The sequence below is a fragment of the Camelus dromedarius genome, chromosome 11 (genome assembly GCF_036321535.1).
Source record: "Camelus dromedarius isolate mCamDro1 chromosome 11, mCamDro1.pat, whole genome shotgun sequence".
Classification (NCBI taxonomy): Eukaryota; Metazoa; Chordata; class Mammalia; order Artiodactyla; family Camelidae; genus Camelus; species Camelus dromedarius.
Genome location: NC_087446.1, coordinates 28,003,399 through 28,029,956, shown reverse-complemented (window position 1 = coordinate 28,029,956; position 26,558 = coordinate 28,003,399). Strand labels below are relative to the sequence as shown.

Sequence of the window (26,558 nt, the reverse complement as noted above, 5' to 3'; positions counted from 1 at the left end):
CACACTATTGACCCAAAAGGGACATGCAGAAGGACACAGCAGGTGTTATGTTTGTTTTCACTGGGTTTAGTTTCTTTTAAAGGGAGTGGCAGGCTTGAGAAGGGTAGGGAGAAATAAGTTGAATTTTGAATTTGTTTCTACTTTTCTTTCTTGCTTTCCTTTCCAGCACAGATTCTGTCTCCTGATGAGATCTGTTCTCAGATGTCTCTGCTAAGGAAAGCCATTAGAGGCTTCTCCCATAGCTTCTTCCACGTCTCCTTTCTTCCTCCCAAAGGGTAAGTTACTTATCTGGACATTTATCGTCATTTTGGGATAATGGAATAGACTGCTCAAAATGTTTACCAAAGAGCTCTGCTTTAAGGTGTCAGGAAGAAAATCAATTAAGAATAAAGTTTCACTTAATTTCTTATTTCTCAACATTCCCTGTACGTGGAGCTCCCTCAAAAAATCCACAAGGAAGAGGAATAGTAGTGGTCAGGACAGAATGTCAGGACAGATTTCCTTGGATATCTCATTAAATAACTCACACAGCAGTGTTAATTATAATAAAATTCATCAAAAGTTATAGAATAATAACAATAGCAACCAATGTAAACAAAAATTACTATTTATAAATGCTTCCTGGGCTTTGGAAATTGTTCTAAATACGTTTAACATGCAATATGTCTTTTAAATATACCGTCTTCATGTTAACCCTATGAGAGTACAGTTTGGCCTGTTTTACAGAATAATCATCTAAGGTAAAAAGAGATTAAGTGAGTTTTTCAAGGTTACCTAGCCAGTAAACATTGACCTCAGGGGCCAACTAACACCAGAGCCAAGGCTCCTCACCCTTGTTAGGAATAAAATGCTCTGAAACCTTTAAATAAGGTAGTGTGATAGTTAATTTTACATGTCATCTTGGCTAGGCTAATGTGCCCCATTGTTTGGTCAAATGCTAGTCTAGATGTTTCTGTGATGGTGTTTTGTAGACCTGATTAAGCTCTAACGTCAGTTGACTTTAAGTCAGAGAGATTATGTGGGTGGGGCTCACCAATCAGTTGAAGGCCTGTAGAAGGAAAAAAACTCAGGTTTTGAAGGGAGGAGGAAATTTGGCCTCAAGACTGTAATAATAGAAACTTTGCTTCAGTATTCAGTTTGTATTCTACCTTGCAAATTTCAGATTCAAGGCTACAGCAATTACTGCCTGGAGTTCCAGCTTGCTGGCCTGCCCTAGGAATTTCAGGCTTGTCATCCCCCACAATTATTTCAGCTAATTCCTTAAAATGGATCTCTATGGATTTACACATATATTCTATTGGTTCTGTTTCTCTGGAGAATCCTGACTGATGTAGAGGACATTCACACCTACTCTAACTTGTATCATGTGCATCACTGACATGTAAGGAACGGTGTGGGTCAAAAACCTGCTTAAATTAAACTATCACAGAACCCATAAATGGCATCTTCTTTTATTACATGCTGACTTGGGCTGGCCCTTATAAATCAAAGGAATTTTTTCATGCATACTTTCAGAGATCCTACGCTCTGCTTTGAAACTATGCATGCCTTTAAGATTTCAGGCAACTTCAAGGATATCTCCCTAGATTTCAAAGCGTAAATAAACCTTTCCTGGCCCATTCGCACTGCCCACAGCCTCCACACACTTGCTCCCAAATTCTTCTCGATTGAGGCAGATTCAGTTGCCTTCAATGAAAGCTCATCTGAGTTCCCTAGAAGAAGTATTTACCTATTGTACATTTTATTTTCCTAGAAGACCTTTAAACTGCTGGCCATTTTAGAGATTCTGAGGTTCCATGAGGGGTCTGTGCAATGATTTGTTGAATTTGAAAAGATTCACTATTACCTTTTTCCTGCTCAAGTTCCAAATTAATTAGGGTTGACCATAAAATACAAGATATTCAGTTAATTTAAATTTCAGGTAAATAATGAATAATTTTTTTCATTAAAAATATCCCAGATATTGCATGAGACAGGCTTACACCTTTAAAAAATGCCACTTACTTGAAATTCGAATTTCACCATGTTTCCTGTATTTCATTTCCCAAATCTGGTAACACTCACTAATAATTTTAGAGGTATAATTGCAGAGTAACCTAAACAGAAGAGTCAAACATCACATTTGCTATTGATATAATAATCAGTAATATTGCCAAAATAATTAATAATTGCCAGAGTTTTGACTTTTATGTTTATAAGAATACTATAATAAATTATAATCATAAAAACTGATTAAAAAGCTTTGGCTTTTCCAGGTGGCATAGTTCAATAGACATTTTACCCGAAACTGGTGGGGGCTGATGACAGATGACACTTTTCTTAACTTAAGAAATAATAATTTTGAAGAATGAAAATTGTATTAAAAAAGAAAAAATGGTGTTATCTGTAATTTTAACACATCTAAACACCTAAACGATGTATTTCCCTCTAGTCTTGCGTTTGTGTGTGCATGTGTGTGTGCATGAACATTTACACAGAATGTGATCTAGATGTGCACGGACAGAGTGAAGAATTGGTATCATTGTCTCTCTGCTGCCTTCTGTCAACCTCTCCAGTTCTGAAGTTCGTCATGTTTATTAATTTTTATTCTCTAAGACCTATGGGTGACTGGCATATCAGGACTGAATAAAGACTTCATGAATAAAGGAGGGGCTCTTCTGAAATGCTGAGTAGGAGAAAAGTCAGGAAAACCCAACAATAATCACCTACTGAGTGGCGTGTCATACAACCAGTGCTCAGTAAGTGGCGCCAGCACAAGAGCTGACAGAAGAGGTACTGAACAGTCACCAGTACCAAGTACTGTTTCCAAAATAGACACTTTGACCGTGTGAGGAAACAGTGACCCTGCTGGCCTTTCTGCATTTTACTTGGAGCTGATGTATTTCTACATTAATTTGACTCAATAAAACTGAATAACCTGAAGAGCCATACAATATCGATTTTGAAATTATATTTTCTTCATTTAACAAACGTTGATTGGAGCCCTCCTTTGTTCCAGAGACAAAGCTAAACAGTGCACATCCAAAGGTGAGAGAATAAAGCATGATTGTTGTCCCCGTGGAATTCCAGTTTTGTGGAAATTAAATTTGATAATACATCAACACAAAATATTCAATAACAAATATGGAAAAATAAAGCAGGATGCTATGGAGAAGGAGAAGAAAAGGGGTATTTTTTGGAGGTATCAGGAATGCCTCTCCCAGACACAAATGATTGGCGGTGGGAGGAGAGTGCAAAGAAGACAAAGGGAACGACAGAGGTGAAGCACCTGAAACAGGAAAGCACATGGTGGGTGTATTAGGGGCACTGAATACTAATGTTGCTGAATCCTTGGCGAGCAAGGAACACGGCTGGAAAGACATTAGGCCATATCATAAAACATATTTCAGCTACATCAATGATTTTTTATTTAATTCTAAGCACAAGAAAGAGCCATTGCTTCATTGTAGACATCAACCATGTTATCAGAGAATTTCAAATAGTGTAAAATGATGCATGACAGACAATTTAAAGAAACTCAGACCAATGCATTAAGTAGAAATATAAATTTTATAGTCCTTTAAATGAAAAGTTCCCTAGCTGTCATAAACAAATTGTTCATATTTTCTCTTCTAGAGAAAAACATTTATAATTTTTTGAGGCATTTACTTGGTATTTAAATTGTAATAAAGAAGATTAAATAGAATTAAATAGTTAACTTTCTTTTTGTTAATGATCTTGGCAATTAAATAGTAATAAAAAAAAGTCTAAAAAATGATTATAACCAAGGAAGCTATGAGACAAGGAGAGAAAAAGTAGCAACTAATAGACGCTGTATCGAATGCTATCTGAAGCGGCAAACACTGGGGTAAAATTAACGTTTGAGGCACAGAAAGGGTGAAAGCTGGATGACATTTTGGGATCAGAACCAAGCTTGGAGCAAAAAGCCTATTCACCTACACCCGCCATGAAGGCCAAGATGAAAAATATATCATCTTGTAAACAACTCCATGAATTAACTTATTCAGTCCAGAACAAGTGAGTTAACAGAGTTAGACAACGTAAAGTAACCCCAGCCAAGAGAAGACTAGATATTAATTGTAACAGAGCCAAGAAACATAAGAGTTAGAAAACTTGGTGGCGAAGTGTTAAGACTGCTGGCACTTATATGTATGTGTAGACCTTAAAGGTTAGAAGTCAGAAAATATTCTCTATTAAGAACATAAATGTGCTGTGTAATACAGTTTCCTGCTCTGATAAAAGCCTCTTTTGATTTCAAATGTTTTCCTTTAGCAAATATTTGCTAAAGGACACAAAACTTCTCAAATAGGCATATAATGTACACAGTGTGTGGGTTATCCCTGAAGATTAATGTAGGAGCCCATCCATAACTAAAGTAGCAACAGTGGGACGGGTAGTACCCATAATAATATTTACCTCATTTTAACGTGGTCGATCTTTAATCTGGCACGATACTGTATATTTAGTCTAAGTTCTTTCTACATCAGTAGAATTCCATAAAGACATATACTCCAAGAACAGTGCCTGAGATATAACAGGTACATAAAAATAAGGCAAATTGTGAGTAAATTAATATATTAATTTTTGTTGGTGTGAAACAAAAAGACTGAATATTATTTTTAGAACAGTTCTGGATTTACAGAAAAATTGAGCATATGGTACAGAGATTTTCATGTTACTCTCTCCCACCCCCTGTACACATTTCTTCTATTATTATTATCTTGTATTAGTGTGGAAAATTTATTATAATAAATGAACCAATATTGATACATTATTATTAACTAAAGTCCATCATGTACTTCAAGGTTCACCATTTGTACTATACAGTGCTATATAGGTTTTGGCAAATGCACAGTGTCATCTATCTACCTTTACAGTATCATACAAATTAGTCTCCGTGCCCTAAAAATCCCCTCTGCTTCACCTCTTAACCCCTACCCACTCCCTCTACTCCCCTGGCAACCACTGATCTTTTTACTGTCTCTACAGTTTTCTCTTTTCCAGAATGTCATACAGTTGGAATCATACAATATGCACACTTTTAAGATTGGCTGCTTTCATTTAGCAATGTGTATTCAAATTTCTTCCATGTCTATTTATGGTTTGATAGCTCACTTTTTAAAATCATTTTAATACTGCTCCATTATATGAATGTATTCACTGTTCATACATTCACCTTTGAAGGATATCTTCATTGCTCCCAGTTTTTGGTGATTACAAAGAAAACTGCTGTAAACAGGGTATCCTCAACTCCTCTCCCTCTCTTATAGCATACAGTCATTTATTTTGCTTGTCTATATGCTGTAATCACCTAAAACATTTTTGCCATGATTACTTAAACAAATCATTATCTATTAAATAAATAAAGAATAAGAGAAATAAAAGATTTTATATTATGGTCATTTCCTTCTCTTATGCTCTTCCTTTCTTTAGGTAGGTCCAAGTTTCTGACCTATATTACTCTTCTCTTGTTCAGCAGTTTTCTCTCTTAACATTTTTTGCAAGGCAGATCTACTGGCAAGAGTAGATTTTATGTCTGCTTTAGAAAGTCTTTATTTCTCCTTCACTTTTGAAAGATATATTAAACAAATACATAATTCTAGGATTTGGGTTTTTTTCCCTCCAACACTTCAAATATTTCACTCCATTCTCTCCTTGTTTGCATGGTTTCTGACTAAAAGTCCAATGTACTTCTTATTCTTATTCCTTTAAAAAGAAGTTTCCTCTACTGTGTAAGAATTTTTTCATGGTTTTCTCTTTGTCTTTGGTTTTATGCTGTTTGCAAATGCCTAGGTGTTGATTTTGCTTATTGTTTTTCCAATTTCCTGAATCTGTAGTTTGGTGTCTACAAATAATTTTGGAAAATTCTATTAGTACTTCAAATATCTCTTCTATTCCTTTCTGTCCTTCTCCTTCTCATGTTTTTATTTACATATGTTACATCTTTTGTAATTATCCCACATTTCTTGTATTTCATGTCTTTATTTTTTTTTAAATCTGCATTGCACTTTTGAGTTTCTCTTGGCATATCTCCAGGATCACTGACTCTTTGCCATATTTACTCTACTAATGAGCCCATCAAAAGCATTCTTCATTTCTGTGACAGTGCCTATAATTTCTAGAATTTCCTTCTGATTCTTTCTTGGAATTTCTATCTCTTTGCTTACATTACCTATCTCTTATTGCAAGTTGTCTACTTTTCCAGCAGAGTCTTTAACATATTAATCATAATTGTTTAAATTTTCTATCTGATTATTTCAAAATTTATGTCATATCTGAGTCATGTTTGGGTACTTGTTTTGCTTTGTCTCTTCAGACTTTTTTTTTTTTTAAATCTTTTAGCATGCCTTGTAATTTTTTGTTGAAAGCTGGGCATGATGTATTGAGTAATAGGCACTGAGGTTGTTAAGCTTTTAGCGTGAGGTTTTATGTTAATCTGGCTCGGAGCTGGGTTGTGTTAATTTTTGCCATAACTGTAGGTGCCAGAAGCCTCAATTTTCTCTAGTTTCCTTGTCAGGCATTTTCCTTCCTGTTGCCTTTGGGTTTCCCTAAGAATTCTTCTTAAATAAAGTCTGTGACTCTCACTTGTAATCTGTTGCTTTTATAATGAATTCCTGTCGATGTGGTGGTAAAGTGTTGGGAAGAGTAAGCATTATATATTCTTATAATTAAATCTCAGATTATTAGACCTTAGCCCCTGGGATGAGATCTTCAGAACATTCCTTAGCTCTTTTCTCATTCTCTATTAGAGACAACAAGGCTAGCATGGCCTGGGGTTGGCTGATTGCCTTTTTCTCAAGTCAGAAAGAGCAACTTCCCATGGAGGGAGGCCATTATTAATTACCCTTTGGGTATATTTTAAAATATTTACTAAAAACTGTAGAAGAGTGGTAGAGTTAAGAAAGTACATTAAAAAAAAGAGTGAAATAATAAAGAATTGACTAAGGTGAAAAATGCTGCTGATGGAATAAAGCAAGATGAGTTTCAACACAACATAATTATTATTCCAGAAAAGTGATTACAATAAATTAAACAAAAATAAAAATTCAAAAATGCTAGAAGAGATTTTTCCTGAAGTTAAGAATGCAATTAACATGAAAGTGAAAAATGCACCTTCTTTTCCTGGAAAGATTGATACAAACCCACAAAGGCCAAGCCATCCTTTAGTGATGTGACCAAAGGTTCAGTCTAGAAAACATCATATGAGCCTCCAGAGAGAAAGAGTAAGTGACCTAAACAGTGGAAAATAATTAGGCTGGCTTCAGACTTTTTCCACTGCAACCTTTAGTGCCAGAAGACAATGAAGCAATGTCTCAATGTTCTAAGAAAAATATGACCTAAGAATATCCTACCAAACAATTTATCCTTAGAGTAAAAAGTTCAGACATTTTCAAACATGCAAGGACTCAGGGAACACAGCACACATGAGATAGAAATGAATATAGTTAAAAAAAGAATTGTACCAAATTGTATATCCCAAAATAAGGCAGATGTGCAAAAAAAAAAAGAATGGATTATTAGTATTAAATACTACTGTGCATATATCTAACGTCACACATCTGTGACATAATATTGTATAATGAGATGAAGAAATGGTCTGGATCCACATCTTAAATTATAGTTTCAACTCTGACGTATTTTAGGTATATAATCTTGGGCAAATTAACAATATGAACTATTTCATGAGGTTTTTATGAAATGTGTTATAATATGCAAATAAAACTGCAAGACACATTAGAACCCCTCAAAATATGTTAGATAAGGCAAGCAACAGTATGTCATCAGACAATAGGAAAAATGACCATTCTCTGCCAAGTAAAAACATAACAGGAAAATGGAAAGTACAAATGCGAATAAGAACATACAAATTAGAAATATTTTTAAAAGATTTAAGTCAATATTTTTCGTAATTTTAAATCTTTAAATGGATAACTTTGAATATTTTGGGGTAAAATGTCTATCAAACTTTTACCAATTCCTTCAATTAAAGTTCAGTAAATTTTTCTCATATTAAATAAAGGTAGAGCTAAATATTTTTAATAAAATATATTATATCATTTTATTATGTTACAAATATTATATCTATTATGTCATTTCTTTTTTATCTGTACATATGCAGAAATAATAACATTTGGGGTGGTAAGCATTTGGATGATTATTTGACCTTTTTCTTAAAACTTAACTACAGTCCCTGAATTTTTATAATGATGAATATATACAATTTGTACCAAAATAATAAGCCTTTTAAAAGTGTAACATAAAAGGACAAATAAAAAATAATTCAGAGTCTAAATTATGATAAAATAACCATTAACAGTATCTATAATTGTTATTTTAATTTTTTACTGATTAAGCATGAGTTAACATGAAAATAATATGGAAGACACAGTATACCATAAAATATGAAAAAAGCAGAGATTTAATGATACTGCCAAAACATCTTGTTTACCAATGATTTGTTGATACCCTACATCCAATTCTTTTAGAAGACATATAAGAATCAGAAATTTAGCAAAAGAAAGCTCAGCGAAAATAGTTTTCAAAAAGTCTATGCAGAAATGTTCAAAGACTTTGCTACTCATGATTAATTCACTTTTCTTTCACTAGTCTTTACTGGGAACCACTCTTCACTCTCTTTTCAGCCTGTTGCAAACTCAAGGATAAAGCATTTGGCCACAGGTCTGAGTCTGTTCATTAACTCATTCAACAAATATTTATTGAATGACTAACATGTGCTATGGACTAGAAGTACGGCAATAAACAAAACAGATAAACTATGTTCTGTGGAGATAACATTCTAGTGGAGAAAATAAATAAACTAATAACTAACGCATTAATGTCAGATAGTTATGAGTGTTATAAAGAAGTTGGTCCTCTTTTAGGTGGAGTGGCCAGGGAAAGAGTAACTGAACAGGAAACATTTAAGCTGAGACTCCAATGAGGTAAGGGTTAGCCAAATAGACGTGATTTGTCCCAGCTCCATCGGTCTTTTTTTTTTTTTTTTGCCTGTCTGTTTGTTTCTTTTTTGAGTGAGGAGTTTGTGATCTGATCAGAATCAACAGCACAAAGGGAAATAGCTTCCTGGGTTGTGAAAAAAATTACTTTTTTTCTAAGTCAGTTTGGTCTTGAGTATTTTTATACTTCTATCCAGGAGTCCTAAGTGGTAGGGAAACTCTCTAAGGTTCTCATGAAAGTCTGTACTATGTATCTTTGTGTGTGACACAAGGAAATCTTAGCAAGTAAACATAAAACCTAGCTGCATAAGGCCATTTAACAGCTTGAAAAGTGTCACTGGACAGCTTGGCAGTTAGGTACAACAGGAAAAAATATTTTTAAATAGGAGAGGGAAAGGCATCAATTTAGCATGTTAGCCAAGAACCAATTATCGTAAGTGGAAGTAATCCTATATATCTTAGGATAGCCCAAGCAAATCATTATAGTTTATCAAGTGGTTATTTATTCCTTTGAATTACTCTGCATTTCATTCACAGGGTCAATCATTAATTAATTGATTCATTCAGAAAACACTGAGTGCAAATTGTGGGCCAAGGGCTATTTTAGACATTAAAGATACAACTGTGAATCTGACCAGTAAAGTTTATGCACCATGCAGTTTATATTCACCTGGGAGAGACACATATAAGAACAGAAAATTACAATAGCAGGTTGTAAAAAGTACTATGAAAAACAACTGTGATGAGGCATCACCTTCCTTCCCATGAAGGAAGAGGATCTACTTTGACAGGGAGGGGGGCCAGGGAAAGCAAGCCCCTTTGAAGTGATATCTATGCAGAAGTGTGAACAGTTGAAAAAGGGAGTTCTAAAATAAGGGGCAACAATATCAAGGGCAACATTTTGAGGAAACAATGATTCAAGAATAGAGCGGTCATCCATCTGACTGCAGCAGAGTGACTGAGGGAGAGGTGCTTTGGCTGAGCTTGGAGAAGCAGGTCAGCTCCAGCTGATGGGGAGCTTTCCGGGACATGGCTCAGGAGTTTAGATTTTGTTCAAAGAGGAATATAAAGGTACTAAATGTTTTCAGTGAAAAAACATGGAGTTTTTTTTGTATTTACATTTTAAATGACTTTTTGCTGATATTGGGAGAGGGAATGATAGAGCCACAAAAAACGAAGCAAGACGACACAGTAGTATGTGTTTTTGGTAGTCCAGGTGAGAGAGGATGGCAGAATGTATTTTAAGCAGAACTCTCTCTTTGATAGATTGGATAGCGAAGAAATACGAAGGAAATGGGAAAAAAACACTACAATTTTAAGGCTTTGGGCTGGAGCCAACTAGAGAGGTGTGATATCATTTAATAAAATGTGAAGTAGAGGAACAAAGTTTAGGGTGGGTTCAAAGGCCATTATTTTAGTCACACTGTGATTTTCCAATTAGACATCCAAATAAAGGTGTCAAGTTCTAAGCAGTCAATGACATAGAGTGAACTCTGTGGCTGGAGATGTAACTTTAGAAGATTTTAAATAAGGTAGGTGGTTCAGTGTTGTGGTAAAGAACTTGGGGTTTGCTGCCAGATGGCTTCAGCTTTGATTTTGGCTCTGCCTCTTACTAGCTGAAGTCACTTAATCTCCCTGGACCTTAGTTACTTCTCCAGTGAGGATGATAAACAATGCCAGGCACATAATGAGCATTCAGAATGGTAGTTATTATTAAAATTACTCTTGTTTTTGTTATAATTTTAGAATGGAAACAGATGAGATCACTCAAGGACTAAAACCTGAGATACTCCAACATTCATAGGCTGGGTAAAGAAGGAGAAGGCTGACAAATGAGAATTGAGAGGGCATAGCCAACAACATAGGGGAAAAAAACCACACTGAAACCAAAGTGGGCTGCTGGGACTGCAATTAAGACAAAGCCAGAAAATTACCCATACCAAGCCCAAACTGCAGTAGAATGAAAAGTGAATGGGAAAAAGAGCAAGAACAAACAGCAAATGCATACCATTTGCTTGAGATATTTTTCTGTAAAAGGGGACATAGAAATGGGATAGTAGTAGGATAGAAAGTGGAGTCCAAAAGCCATTATTTTTTGAAGATAAGACATAATAGCTGAACTCATAATTGAAGAATCTGTAGGATGACTCAAGTCTATAGGTACATTTTTGGACTCTGGAATGCTTTACAATAATTTGATTTTGAATTTTTTAGAATTGGCATGTGCTCTGACAGTTACTACCAGATTGTATTTTATACTTTCATTCAGTTCACTTGTGTTATATAGAATGCCTGCCTGACCCTTGCACAGAGCATGTGTATTGGTACTTAGAATTGACCTAGCAGAGCAGGGAGATACTGAGAGATAATTAAAGGAGATAGATCTAGAGAAGAGGAAAGGGAATAAGATCCAGTGCACCATTGGGGGAATTTACTTTTAACTTCTTGCATAGTCTCAGAAGGGAAAACAAAAAAGACATGTACAAGTGCAGGTGGATTTGATAGAGGAAAGTTAATTGAACGTTTCTCTGATGACTTTTACCATCACTCTGTTGATGTGCCGAGAGGAGACAAGGAATATAAGATGTTTAACGGAGTAAATGTTATCATGTAGTCATCTTAGAGTGCTGGGAAGAGGATCAACAGCAGAAATACAATAGATCAGCTGGTCAGGCTTGAAGCTTATCTTTAAGAATTTAAAGTGACACCGATCATTGTCATATGTGATTTTCACTAGGACAATACAGCTGTTCAGATGCAAGAGAGAAGGGAGTTGGGAGTTGCATTCAACCAAAATGGGAGTTTTCCCAGATGAGTATGATGGAAGGAAAAGAAGAAAGAGAGCAGAAAGTACTTGAAAGGGAGTAATTATGATAAAGGTCCAACATATCTAAAGTTAAGGAGGGACCTGAAGATACGAGATGTAACAAACAGTGAAAAAGAGATGGAGTCTGGAATAAAGTTCTCATGAGACAAAAGGAAAAATAGTAACAATACCCCACTAGTAGGGCTATGTAATGCCTGGTGATGACAAGCTAGAGGGTGTGACAACGATGGTGGGTAACTTTACACGAGATAACAAGGCAACTACTAGACCACCATGAAAGATGGATTGTGCACATGGAAGCACGTCACTGGAAATGATGACAGGGTATCAGTGGAGGGTATGAGTGAGCCAGGAGCAAAACCCATCGACAAGGAGACACTGGACTAGGAGGTCAGCAGTTGATGACAGGGAAGCTATTGTAGATGATTAAACCAAATGTCATGAGTTTCAGAATGGAAGGAAGTTTTTTTGAAAGAGTAAAGAGAAAAAAAATCATTTAGAAGAGCAAAATGTAGAGCAGGGCCACATCCCTCCATGTTTGAGTTAACGTGAGTGAAGAAGAGAAAGCAGCCACTACTTTGAAGGACTGCAGTGTAAAACCTTGGTCAGGATTCTCTTAAGGTGAAGAAAGCAAAGGGGAATTTACCAACAGAAACTGAGGACAAAGTAGAATTTTTAGATAGAGATCAGGATTTTTCAGATTGCAGATCAGGCCTGAAAGATTCTGGAGAAGGAGACTGGATAAAATTTGGGGATACAGGCAGCACAGTGTATTTGGGTTTATGGTGATGCTGGAAGACCCAGGGATTTGGGCTTCTACTGATGAGGAGGTCTCTGCGGACATGTGGGAATGCTTCATAGGAAGGTAGTAGCAACGGTTTTACCCCTTATAATCAGTGGAGTGGGATATCTGTACCCTCCTGCGGCTTTTACTGATGTGGCCTTTGGGGCTGGGGACAAGGGCAGACACAGGTGGGCTGTCCTCAGAGTGACTGCTCCTCTCTGTTCAACACTGCCATAGAACAGAGAGAAGGCAACCATTAAGAGAAGTCCTTTCTACATAAAATTAATTGTTTCAGCAAGCAGGATGGTATTTCATTAATTTTTGTAAAGATTTGTAGCCAAAAGGATTTGTAAAATGTTTGGGACTTAAAGGGTAAAGCCATAAAGGCCTCAGTTACTAGATAATACAACTTGTTGTAATAACTGATCCCCTGAGGGTGTCTGATAACCAAGCTCAGGCTCTATTAAGAAAATTAGCATGAAACTAGAGTATATTTACCAGGGATAAGAAAGACTGGAACTGGTATTTAATCCCACCCTCCTCACTGTTCAGTGGAGATTAGGTCCTCCTGAGACTGTTACAAATTTGAGCTCCCACAGTCCAAAACAGATTTTGACATATTGGCGAGGGTCCAAATAAGAACAAAATAAACGATTTTTTAAATGTCCATTTTTTCATAGGGAAAGAGAATTCAGAAGAAGACTCAGAAATAATTATTTCTGCTTTCAATTCAGTATTAAGCTAATAACTGTCTTAACATAATATTAATTATATATACAGTATTAGTTCCAAATATAACACAATAAGTAATTTGGTTATTAAATCGTCATGAAAAAACTGCTTTAGTAGAGTGTCCTGAAGCCTAAGGAAGACATCACTTAAACATCAATAGTTTAAAGGATAATGTGAAAATGTTATTACTGGCAGCAGTCTTACAAGGTCAGCCAGAAAGCAAGGGACTAGGTAGATCCCACCTCATGGTCACCCGACAATGTGTGCAGAGCACTAGATTAAATAATGCAGGAAGAGGAGGAAATGTTAGATATTTTCATGGATATTTTATTCATCTATTTTTATTCTAAAGCATTTGAAAGAGTTTAAAAACTCATGATAGGTAAGCAGCTTTAGAATCTAAGAAACTGAGAGATATCACTGCCTTTTTACCTTCACCAATATCCCTCAGACAGGCTCAATAACATCTGGGAATTTGACCCAGTTTGGTTTTCTCTTTGTGTCACATGTGACACTGGATAACTTAATACCCGAGTGTCAGTTTACCCACCTGGAAAGAGTGATAATCACTCTGATTGAGAATGTGTTGAAAGAATTAACAATATATAAAATCATCTAACACACGGCGTGGGCCATTGCTGCTGAACAGAGCCAGTGTGGGGATTCAGACTCGGGTCTCTTTCCAGAAACGCTTCTGAAAGTAGCCTCTTGATGAAGCAGTGAGGCTGCAGGATGCCAGGAGGAAGTTGCTGCCTCCAAGATGGCCTCTCTGCTGTTTGAGAGGTCTCGGCAGATTTCATACTTTACCTGGTATCACTGCTTCCGTTACAAATAAAGCTGGGCCCGAGAAGAATAATTCACACTAACAACAAATCATCTGGAAGCAGGTTTAGAGAATGGGGATGATGACTGAGAGTGCCCTGAATAGACCAGCAAAGCAGCTCAGAGGAAGAAAGATGGGAGGGAAGCAGAAAGGGGAACGAGAGTTCTGAAGACAGACCATCTTCTCCTGCATCACTCTGTCCAGGACCAAACCTGCTTTCTAAATCTAGTACAGCTATTCACCTCTGGTCACCAAGGAAAGAGTCCTGATGCACAGGTGAGAACCAGACTTCTAGATTTACATAAAGCATACCAAAATACAAGATGCAAGTTTCACCTTTCTCTAGAACTTTTGCAGTCTGAGTGGAAGTGAAGAATGGAAATTTAACACAAATATATTTTCTCTCCATAACTGTAGTAAAAATCAGTTTCACGAACCATGTCAGGTACCAAAACTCTAAAATAAATCTTATACTCTGGGAGAAAAAAATTTTAATGTAATTTGATTTGTTTGGCTCTGACAGATAAAAAAGAGGAAAGGAGACTTTTTCTCAAAACATTCAGATCATATTTATGCATTACTTTTGGACATAATTTTTTATAAATACTCATGCAAAAGGTTCATTGTTTCATTGCTTTCAAAGCATTTCAAGCAATCAAAATAATTTGGATTTTTTTTTTTACATATCCAACATCATACAGGTAAGATTTCTGCAATATTTATTAGATTATTAATGAAAAGCAAAGGCAGCAATTTAAGACATGCAAGGTTTAGGAAAATTATTTCTTAGTGTATTCCTGAAATATTCATCTATTATCACTATATACTTTAACTTCTTTTCTTAATTGGTAAAATTGTTATAGTTGAGGTAAACCATCTTTACCTATGTAAAATCATCTATAAGTATATAAAAAGTTAAAACCAACTTTTTCTATTTAAAGTATTTAAGGTGACACACTGGCAATTATAACTCCTTTAACATAATTTCAAGAGCTTTGCGTACTATGTAATTTGAATTCTGCTGCTTAATTTGAGTGACTATAAAATAATTCGGGGTTTTTAAAGACTGAGAAGCATTTCCCAAGGTTGGCTTTTTCAAACAGAAAATTGAGTGTTATAAATTCCACCTCCCACAGACCAGAATTCACAACCATTGGTCAGGGGCAGACCACTGGCTCCGCATCCTCAGTCACTTCGTGCCATTTCACCAAGTAGGAGCCAAAGGTAAGTCTTTACACTTGCTTTCTTCTTGGGTCAGAGACTTTTTTTTCCTACTATAACAACCTTTAAAAAAACAATTCAACTTGCTTTAATATCTCATGGTGAACTTTGATTCAATGGATTGGGTTTAATTTTGCTATTTTTATATTTATATTATTCTTGGAAAATCCAAAATTTTGAATTAGCTTAGGAATTCATAACACACAGCAAAATAGTTGACCTTAATAGCCATGACAGATGCCAATAAAATTATAGTAGTTTCCAGTATATTCCTGAAATCAGATGCCCTGACACAGAACATGTTTTTTGCCAGTATTGACAGGCACTACTGATTGTCATTGATTGAAATATTATGCAAAATAAGAAAATAATGAGATTTCAGGTGTTTAAAATATACTAATGATCATATTACAATTATGCATTTATATATCTTTTTAGGCTATATATTTTAAAGTTTTATATAAGTATATTATTAAAATATCACTAAATGGTATAAAGTGGACAAGTTCAAAATTCCAACAAGTATACTACATTAAATACTAATTATCTGAAGGAAGGAACATGCTTTTTTAACTAAACAGGGATGTATGTTCTTCATATTTCTAAGGTTCCCACACACTGCCTTATTGATGATAGCTTTATGGAATATGTCAAGTTCAAGTGAACTCTAATATGCAGACATTTATAATCAAACAGAGAGTATGAACTGAGAAAAAGAACAAGCAAGTGCGTAATTTGTTTGAACTATGAAAACTGACAGAAATGTAAAAGGAACATAACCTTTTTGGGTTAGTGGTGGCCACTATCAATGCATCCCACCAGAATATGGGAGAATGGTCCTTGAAAGATTTGCAAATCACACTGTTTTATTAAGTAGTACTTTGTAGGTAATTGCATAAAACAGTTCCAAATCTGAGGACCTGCAAAGACCTCTGCAAAGGCAAGTGAAAAAGAGGCTTAGTTTATCCAGTGTGAATAAAAAATTTATGTGAAGAAAGCATAGGAGGGGATAAAAAGGAGCTCCTTGTACTGCTTCTTATTCTCAGAGGAATTTCATATCCTTCTGCCTAAACCTGCTTCATAAAGACTCTCTTTCAAGTAACTGAAGGTCAGTTTGTCTGCCAGTGCATTCAAGTTGAAAAGTAATATTTATCATGAATTCCCTTTTATATGTGTGCATAGGTACAAACACCATATGTGCTGTTCTTAAAGTAAACCTAAGAAGTGTATCCAGAATGCAAAACCTTTAAAATTAAACATGTTTGATAAAAAACTTTACAAATATTTTGCTTCCTCAATAAATGATCACTAGGCACCGCTTTTGATAGGACTAATTTAAATGCTTAAAAATAAACATGAGAGTTTTTTTTCCTGAATTAAAATGTATCCAAAGGAGTATATTTAAAGAACTAAAATAGAATGCTAAGATCTTGACTGAATCCTCTAATGTGTGATGTTATCATGGAAAATAAGAATTGTGCTTACTAAAGAGTTACAAAAGATTACTCTAATCCCGTGTGTGTGGAAATCCTCCTCTAAGGAAATCTTGCTAAATGGTGACTTTTAGACACATATGCCTATTGATTCTGAGTTTAAACTTTAGATAGCTATTAAGAACTGAAATAAGACACTGACTAAAGGAAAAAAATAATTTTGTCTGCTCCATCTAGTTAAGAACAAGTTTTGAAAATACTGCATGAAATATTAATATTATATATGTAGATATTAAACTATGTATGTTTTAAGGTTCCCCAGAGGATACAAAGAAGTAAAAGGGAAAAAAAGTCATTATTTTGTCTGGAATAAGCCCTGTGCTTCAATGTACAAGAAGCAGGTCCAGCTGTATTACTAGCCAACTCTGTCTTGGTTTCCCTTTCTATAAAATGATGAGGGAGTTACAGTGATTATCATCATCGTCATCGTCATCGTCATCATCCCTACATCCCAGAGTTGAAGAAAGAATGTTAATGCTTAGTAAATGGTAAAACTCTCAGAAAATGCAAAGGCTTTGTGGATAAGTATATCACAATCCTTCCGAATCCCATTTTCTCCATGTTTCTCTATAAAATAAAAATCAACTTGACTGTAATTACAGTATCTACTGTGAAAATGTGGATAGGTTTATGAATTAACTTGAATATCTGTCATCAATAGTCCTCAGAAGCCACACACAATTTTATGTACTATATTCATAAATTATCCATGCAAAGATAGCTACCAGCTTGAGTTTCTCAGTATTGACAGTGATTTATGGTTCCTATTTAGTACAAACTATTCATAAGTTATTATCAATTAAATATTTACACATTTTAATATTTTATGATTAGGAAAGTTTGAAAAATGAAAATGTTAGTGAGACTCATTCTGGGACTTGTCATCTTTGATGCTGCTGCGACTGCCCCAACTCTAGAGTCCATCAACTATGACTCAGAAACGTACGATGCCGCCTTAGAAGACCTGGATAACTTACACGGCTATGAGAACATACCAGTGGGTCAAGCGAAGGTAACTGATTCCACTCACTCTTGAGACTTTTTAAAGCATTGTATGAGGAGTTACTGGGGTTTCTTCTTTTCAAATATATTTTAATAATTTCATATTGACTGTTTCTCCAGAACATGTTCAAAGTGTTGGAGGTTAATACTGGGAGACTCTTTTGCTTTCTTACACTTCATTTTCTTTCTATCTCCTTACACAACTGAAAAATAAAGAGTTTCTATCAAGTTAGAAGAGAGAAAATTAGAGGAAGAGGCAGCCTGTGAGGAAAAGACAAGTTCAAGCAATGTATATATAATGAAATGATAAAGAAGTTTGGGAAGTTTGAAGGAAAGAGAAAGATGTGAGATTAAAATACAATGGAAGAAAATAAAAAGAACGCAGAGAAAGGATGATGGTTTGGAATGCCTCAGTATTCCAAGAGTAAACGTGCTGCCCTAAATGACTGAGTCCCCTCAGCTGTAATGTAGGCCCTGGCAAGTTTACAGCCCATTACCTAAATCTGATATGACACGTTCCTAATTAAATGGAGTTTTTTTTACATAACTAAAGGATACAGACTAATTTTTCTGAATTAGAAAACAGACCTTGAAATGCTGGAGTATAACTAATCTAAAACATTGACAACACTAATTAAGTGTAAATAAACCAAAAGGGAAATTATATCACCTTTATAGGATTATAACCTATTTTGGGCAGTCATTCAAGTGTAAATTTTCTTAGAATAACTACATTTGATAATTAGGAAAATGAAATATTTAGACAAAACAACGCCCTTACATTGCATAGGACTTAGATATATCCTTATTAAGACAGTAAATGTTCTCATTATTGTTTTGGTCTCTTATTAAATGCAAGAATCAGATTTTCACAATACAATGGTTTTCATAAGTCTTCTCCCCTACCCTCCTTTTCTTTCCCTGTCTGTCTTTCTTTTGACCTCACTCTCTCACCCCAAACTCAACATCCTGTCTGTCTCTCCTCTTCTCGTTTTAGTAAAACTGTAGGCTTGACAGCAGGTCATTTTTCTTTGAACATTTGGTTATGACTCTGTTTTTCTAAGTTTTATTAATATTCACTGTTTGATTCATTTCACCGTGTGGTTTCTGCTATGCGGAGGGGATTTTATGTTGAGAATCTATAGACATTAATACCAATCTTTCTGTATGTGATCTCTATATTTCTACCTTAATGCATCAATGTGGAGTGTAAGAGGAAAGTTTTTCAGTGCTTAATTCATCTGGTCTGCTCCTTTTTCCATATTGCATAAATATTTTTGTAAAAAAACAACTCAGTGCATATCTGCAGTTATCTACCAAATTAAATATTTTAACTTAAGCTTATTTGTCATTCCTCAAAAAAATATTTCATAGGATTGGTCAGTATAAGTGAGTTCCCTATTTTGAGTAGGGCTGGGGAGAGCGGATTCAAGGGATTATTTATTTCCTTCTGAAGACCAAATTTCCTCATGGGATTACCATTTGAGAGCAAGGCTGCCCTAGGCAAACTTGTGAGGGCAGTGAGCTTTCTCTGCAGACCTCTTTTAAGCCACCCCTCGGTGTCAGGATCCTTTCTGTTGCCCAGGAGGCCCTAGACATTCTCATGATATTATGACGTTCTTCCTGCCATCAAGAAAATTAAGCTAATAAAAATATCTGTATAAAGATGATTTAGTACACAATCTTTCTTCAGCATTTGCTTATTCTGGAATAACAACCTTTCTGCAAGGTACTGAATATGGCATTGTATCCTTACACATCCCAGCCCTTATTTCATGCAAACATCTCCCATTTTCACATTGGCCTAGCCAAACTTGGAAACCTCACTAACTGAGGGTTCCAGAGAGCTACCGACAATCCCTTGTAGTTGATTGAAATATACAAGTCACACCTGATTTAACAATCCTTTGTGGTGAAGTTATCATTGGAAAACTGGTTTTAGGTAAATCATAGGTAGATAGGTAGATAGGTAGATAGATAGATAGATAGATAGATAGATAGATAGATAGATAGATAGATAGATAGATAGATAGATAGATCGATCATAGATATACATATACCTATGCTATAATGAAACTATAACACATTTGAAAACATAAACTATACATCATTTTTAAAAGAAATTTATGAAATTGTTCCAGTAACAAAAATCAACCAACCTACTCATCCACCACCTATGAAAAAATATCCAAAAACAAACAAAATGAATATAACAAAGCAAATAAGATGACATGAGGAACAAAATTCAGGAGGAATTGCTGGGTCTAAAATCTGTTTCTAATATAGTATCCAGTGGATCCTGGATATTCTATAGCATCAGAAGTCACATCAGCCATCAATGTGGAATACTGTTACGGCATAATCATTTTCAAAAATAGAAATATTTTCATTCCCCTCTTCCAACCACAGAGCAGGTAATGGATATACTACCACCAGCAGAGATCAATAAAGCTCTATTGGGAGTCTCCCCTGAGACTCAGGGATGGTTTGGCTCACTGACTAGATAAATCACTGGACTCATAAATGCAAAAGCCTCGCAGCAGTATAGTAATTCAATGGAGAATGAAAGAAAAGCATTCCTCATTCAAGAGATTTCCTATTGGCTGATTATTACTGATATTCTTTTATTAGTTGTTCTTGTTATTTACTGATGAGTGCATACCCTATCTCATTATAAACTGTCTATTAGCAATTTTGAAAGCACATATGGTAATACTTCAAAAACAAAATCTACATGAGGAGATTAGGATGACAGGAAGATAAAGGTGGGGAAGTAATATGATAAATAACAAAATTCAGTAATTCAAATTTGGGTTTCAGAAAACAAGTTTATATTATTACTTATTGCATTTATTTTCTATTGCTACGTTACAAATTGCTGTAAGTTAGCAGCTTAAAACTATACTTATTTTTAAATTCATGATTTCTGTGGGTCAGAAGTCCAGGGCCTCACAAGGCCAAAATTAAGATGATGGCCAGGTCTGTTACCTCACGTGGAGCTTGGGGTTCCTTGTATCTGCAGGACTGAGGTCCCCATGTGCTTGCTGGCTGTCAGCTTCTCTCAGCATCTAGAAACTTCCTGTATTCCTTGTTACATGGATCCATCTGTCTTTGAAGCCAGCAACAGATAGTTTTGCTTGCACTGAATTTCTCTCATGCTCCAAATTTTGTCCTTAACCTCGAGACACTGATTTAAAGGACTCATAAGTTTAGATCAGGCTGACCAAGATAATCTCCTTTTTAAAATTTCAACTGTATTCCATATCAAAACCAATTACAGGAGTGATATCCGATATGTTCATGATGTGAGGAATCAGAAAGGGCAAGCACACACCAGGAGATGGGCCACTTAGGAAGCATCTTAGAATTCCACCTACCACGTAATAATATGCGATTTCGTCTTACATAATTACATTCGCTTATTTGCGCATGCACTGTTCCTGTATCTCCAGTAAACACCAAGGCTGTTCTACCTCCCAGTGCCATGGAGCACTCGATTGCATTCACTGTACGATGGTGTGGAAGGCCTTTACCGCGACACCACCCAATGTTGGAGGAGAAATTTCTCTCAGGCCTCAGTGTCAGAATGGGTTGCAATTTTTAAGAAACTTGCTTATTTTCTGGGCAGTACATTTTGTAATTAAGTGTGTTTGTCATTTTGCTCAGAAAGCTGGATCTTAATTTTTGCCTCATTCTTCCCTGATTTGCTATTACTTCCCCCACCTTTATTTTCCTGTCATCCTACTCTCCTCACATCGATTTTTTTTTGAAGTATTACCATATGTGCTTTTAAAACCGCCTTATATACATTCTGGAATGAGACAGGGTACACATTCATAAGAAAATTAAAGAATATCAGTAATAATTGGTCAATAGGAGACTTCTTCAGTGAGGATGCTTGTCTTGCTATTACTCTCCACTGATCTGCAAACTAAGGCCAATTTTTCTCTTTCATAGGAAGAACAAGTAGCTAGATTGTTTAAAATCATCCTTACAAAGAAAACTGCCATGAAACAAATGAATTCAGTTTCAAAAATATAATTTATAGGTGGAGAAGTTATAAGCTTCATCAAAGGAATGAAAATTAAATTTAGTGGAGTTACAGGAATGGGAGGGAACTCAGCGAAGGCAGCTGTATCAATTAACAATTTGGCAGTGACTTCTCTTCTCTTGTCATCACGATAACATGGTGTTACATAAAAAGTTTTAGAATATACGTTGATGGCCTGGAACACCTGAAACTGCTTAAGTAGAATTAAACTAAATCAAACTTTCGGACTACTCATAGAAATCAATGTCCACTGTAGACAATGATATATAGGAAGGATCTTAAAATTTGGTTATCTAAATGGAATAAATAGAACTTGTTAACGCCAGAGGATAGCTTGCCTCAAAGCTCATCTCTGTATTTTCTGAACAAAAAGTAATTAAATTAGTACTATTTCCACTATTTATCTCTTGTGGTGACAAAAAAAAAAAAACCATACAATACTTTTATCTTTATATTTGGAATTACATCTCATTTTGCCTAAATTATACAGTATCTTTTAGAGTTTCAAACATACAGTTGCTCCTCTTACTGGAAGAAGTAACTTGTCAAAGTTTCAGTCAGCCTGAACTAAATATTCTTTTCAGGATATGGCAAAAAGTAAAAGCTAATCTTTCTCTTCGCTCTCCCTTTTCACGGAAGATGCTCTGGAGGATGAGGAAATAAGTTTGCTGACGATTGTTTAATAGGGTTGTCTGATTGACTTTCCATATACTGCTTTCAGAAGCAGCATTAAACAATTTGATTCTCATTTTAAGCTATTTGAAAACTTTAACAAAATAAAGCAACAGAAATGTACAATCATGTAGGCTCATCAGGGAAAAAAAATCATTGATAGTATTTGCCCGTGACTTGTTTGTGCTTGTATTTGTATTATATATTATTTCTGAGACCACAAACATAACTTAATTCTCACAGCTGTCCCTTGAAATAAGACTTCTTCTTCTTATTATTATTACTATTATTAAGAACAACTGAGGTTGCCCAAGGTTATTCAGGCAGCAAGTTTCAGAGTAAAATTTAAATCAGATTCTTTTAACGCCAAACCAGAGAGAATCTGGTACTAAAACCTCCGTTAGTTTTCTGCTGCTTCTCTTTTATCTTTACTTCTTTTAGCTATGTCCAATATTGAGATTTATTTTCTCTGAAATTAAGTAACTTGTTTATTATGAATCCAAGAAACAAAGTTTTCAAGTGATTGCAATTAACACACTATCTGAGCACCTCTTCTAGCTGTCAAAGTATTTAAGGGAGAGAGAGGAAAGATAATCCTTTTGAACTGAAAGCAGCTTTGCCAAAAATATGGGGTTTGAGCAATCACTGCCAAGCACTTTTCTTTCTCACTCATTTTCAAGATAAAGTAGAAAATAAGAAATACAGCTTTCATTGCCAGTGTTCATGGTCACATTCTTTTAGATAATTAACAGGAATCACTTAAATCAATTTGAGCACCAGACTTATGCTTGGAACAGAATCCCATGCACTTAACATACCCACATGCCAGCGTGTGAAACCCTTAAGAGTATTCTTTAGTAAGCCAGGCTGAGTAGCCCTGAGCGTTTTAACATGTTTGGAAACCAATTTTTGATATAATGATAACAAAGAATACTTTCAGGATTTATTATCAACTGGTGGGATAATTTGGGATAAAGATACATTTAAAATTCTGTTTTGTTTAACAAAAACTTTAGTCTGTGCTAGAGCAAAAATCCAAATAACATGCTGGATTTTGAAGACTTAAAAAAAAAAGGGAGACAGACTTAAAATTTAAACATTATTTGCTGAAGAACTGAGCTTACTGGTTAGGAATTGAGTGGCACAGTGGAGACCCGAAAGTAAGCAAATAATCGGTGAGGATATTTGCTTCTCCATCTGGCTTTGCCAGGGCACTTAAGCCGTTAACACCCACACTACAAAGAATGGTGGGAGAAACCAGTAGCTTTGGGTGTTGCTCATGTGTACACCAGGTTCATCCTTGAGAGGCAGTTTTTTATGGTGTTGAGTGACATGGGCTATGCAGTCAGACTCTCTGTGTGTGAGTCTCAAGCTTGTGACACCAACTGTGTGGCCTTGGACAATTATACAACCCCTCTGAGCCTCAGATTCCTATTTATAAGATACCTTGCAAGAATTAAATAAAAATCTTAACTGTTTCACTTAGAGCCTGGCACATAGCAAATGTTCAATAAATGTTACCTTTATCATCAAATCAATCATTTAATCAACAGCCACAGAAGCTTAAGCCCTGGTGACCAAGGAAGCCTTCGTGGAAGGGATGGGATTTGGACTATAATGAAGACCAACTGTATTGGGCATAAGTTCACTTTAGGTCCACTTAACAATATCTTGCTGAGAGCCAGGAATAGGAGCAGGTAAATCAGACTAAGTCCCTCCCTGTCCCTCAGTATCTCTCAGTCTAGTCATCTTATAAACACTTTCAAAACAATGAAGGAAGTGAAAAAAGAGAAGTATAAACAAGATCTGTAGTTATCTACTAGGACATAAAGTTTCTAAGGTTTCTATGAGTTCAGTCACAAAATACATACATATGCTGAGAAATGATGTCTCCAAACCTGTCATCAGTCACAGACCTGACAGCAAATCTAAGATATAAATTATTTTACTCACATATTTATCCACCACCTTTTTGAACAGTATTTAAGGCTATTTACATGAATAACTGCCATAAGTACAGAAATGAGTACAAAAATTACAATAAATGTAAACAGATAAACTAGAAAAACATAAGCTGTATACAATATTATCTTATAAAATAGCTTATAAAATATGTAATAGAGTATATTGTATTATATTCTCCACAATACATCTTATATTATATACTATTAATTATATGTTATGTTATATTATGGTATGAAAATATTAGTTAAGAAAGTAAGGTAAAGAAAAATTAAGAGTTGAGAACATCATATGAAGCCAGGAGTCAACTATATATTTGGAAATGCATACTACTTTATAATATTATGACACATACAGGGACATATAATATTGAAGTTTTACTGGGCAATAGTGTTAGGTTTTAAGGAACCTCATACATGCTCCTGCTATGCCCTACATAAATTCAGAATCAACTGAGAGACGGAAATGGGACTCAGACAAATAGAGTAAAAATATCCCCTTATTACTGATAAAGGCTAGGTTGAAATATATGACTTAGGTGTGAAGCAACTATGGGCTTCTTAATACACAACTTCAGCAACAGACTAGGTCATCAGTCCTAGGCAATGCTGGTCAATCACAGGCTGCAGAATACAGTGATCCTTAGTGCACTTAGTGCATATGAAGGGGCAAAACAGCACGCGTGCTCCCAACAGGCAGGCATCTTCCCCTAAAGAAGATGAACCACTCAGGCTGATTTCCTTCTCCCACTCACCAATCATCCTGATCATTCTTCCTCCCTTAGGAGGAGTGGGTGAAGGGGCCAACAGAGGATGTACCACTTCCCAGGATGGTGGCCTGTCAAACCATCGGGCTTAGCCATCAAATTCAATATAGCTCTCCACGTAGAGAGAAAATCAGCCCATTTTTTAGGACAGTAATGATCCTACCTTCATGAAGCCTGCCCCCATGCCAGCCACCACTCCTAGGTGTCCTCTGGAAGTCTGTGGATTTTCGACCCTAGAAGGCTCTAAAATGGACCCAAGGGCATCAGTGAATTTATCTTAAAGGCTTCTCCGTACCTGAGATTGAAACTTTACTCTCAGTTCTATGTTCTATGTCAAATTGTATCAAGCCACATTATCTAATAACAGAACTTATGAAAGCTTCTGCAATGAAATGAAATGCTACATAAATAAACGCCAATAAGACAATTCCAGAAACAAAAAGAGGACACAGATTTGCATATAGCTCCCCTACCTCTATAATGTTTTTGAGGAAAAATTAAAAGCGCACATTAATGTTTCTTGCACATCAAAGTCTAAACTTGTTTAAATTCAAAGAGGTTACAGTACAAAATCAGAATTGCTTGCCCTGTGATTTAAAAGTCCAAACAATTTGCAGTCCAAACCTCCCCTGTCTCAATTCCTTTTGCTTCATCCCAACTAGATAAATTCTTCACGCTTGGATCAAGCTGGATTCTTTCAGTAACTATGACCTGAGTGGCCGCTTCTAAATACAGATGTAGTTCCCTCAGAGGCACCTAAATTGTTATTCAGTCTCCCATGACCTTGATACTTAAAGAGCATGAAGCATTAATGGCACACGCAATATTATCACAATATTGACCCTAATCCACATCAAATTTTAAAAAACAATACAAACTATAGTTACCAAAGGGGAAAGGGCAGGGGAGGGATAAATTAGGAATTTGGTACCAACAGATACGCATTACTATATATAAAATAGGTAAACAACAAGGAACTACTGTATAGCACAGGGAGTTATATTCAGTTTCTTTTACTAATGTAATGGAAAAGAATCTGAAAATATATGTACATATATGGATGCATATGTATAACTGAATCACTTTGCTGTACACCTGAAACTAACATTGTAAATCAACTACACTTTAATAAAAAAAAAAAAAAGAAATCACTAAAAAAATTTAATACTGAGCCCCTAAAAAAGTTATTCTAGGCAAAAGTATCTTCCTCACAACTACTGCATACTCTTGCTGGAGCCCCAAGAAGAGAATTTATGGTTCCTGAGAAGTCA

The 26,558-nt window shown here is 35.5% G+C and overlaps 1 protein-coding gene and 1 long non-coding RNA gene across 2 annotated transcripts in view; one reads left to right on the top strand and one right to left on the bottom strand.

The window, feature by feature from the left end:
* Nucleotides 1-26,558, bottom strand: part of LOC105092215 (uncharacterized) — a 447,960-nt gene that overhangs the window by 205,910 nt on the left and 215,492 nt on the right. The window lies entirely within an intron of this gene.
* Nucleotides 17,682-26,558, top strand: part of EPYC (epiphycan) — a 32,671-nt gene continuing 23,794 nt past the window's right edge. Inside the window, exon 1 of the mRNA XM_010983861.3 lies at nucleotides 17,682-17,846. Coding sequence (XP_010982163.1) covers nucleotides 17,682-17,846 — 165 coding nt within the window. The remainder of the gene's footprint in view (nucleotides 17,847-26,558) is intronic.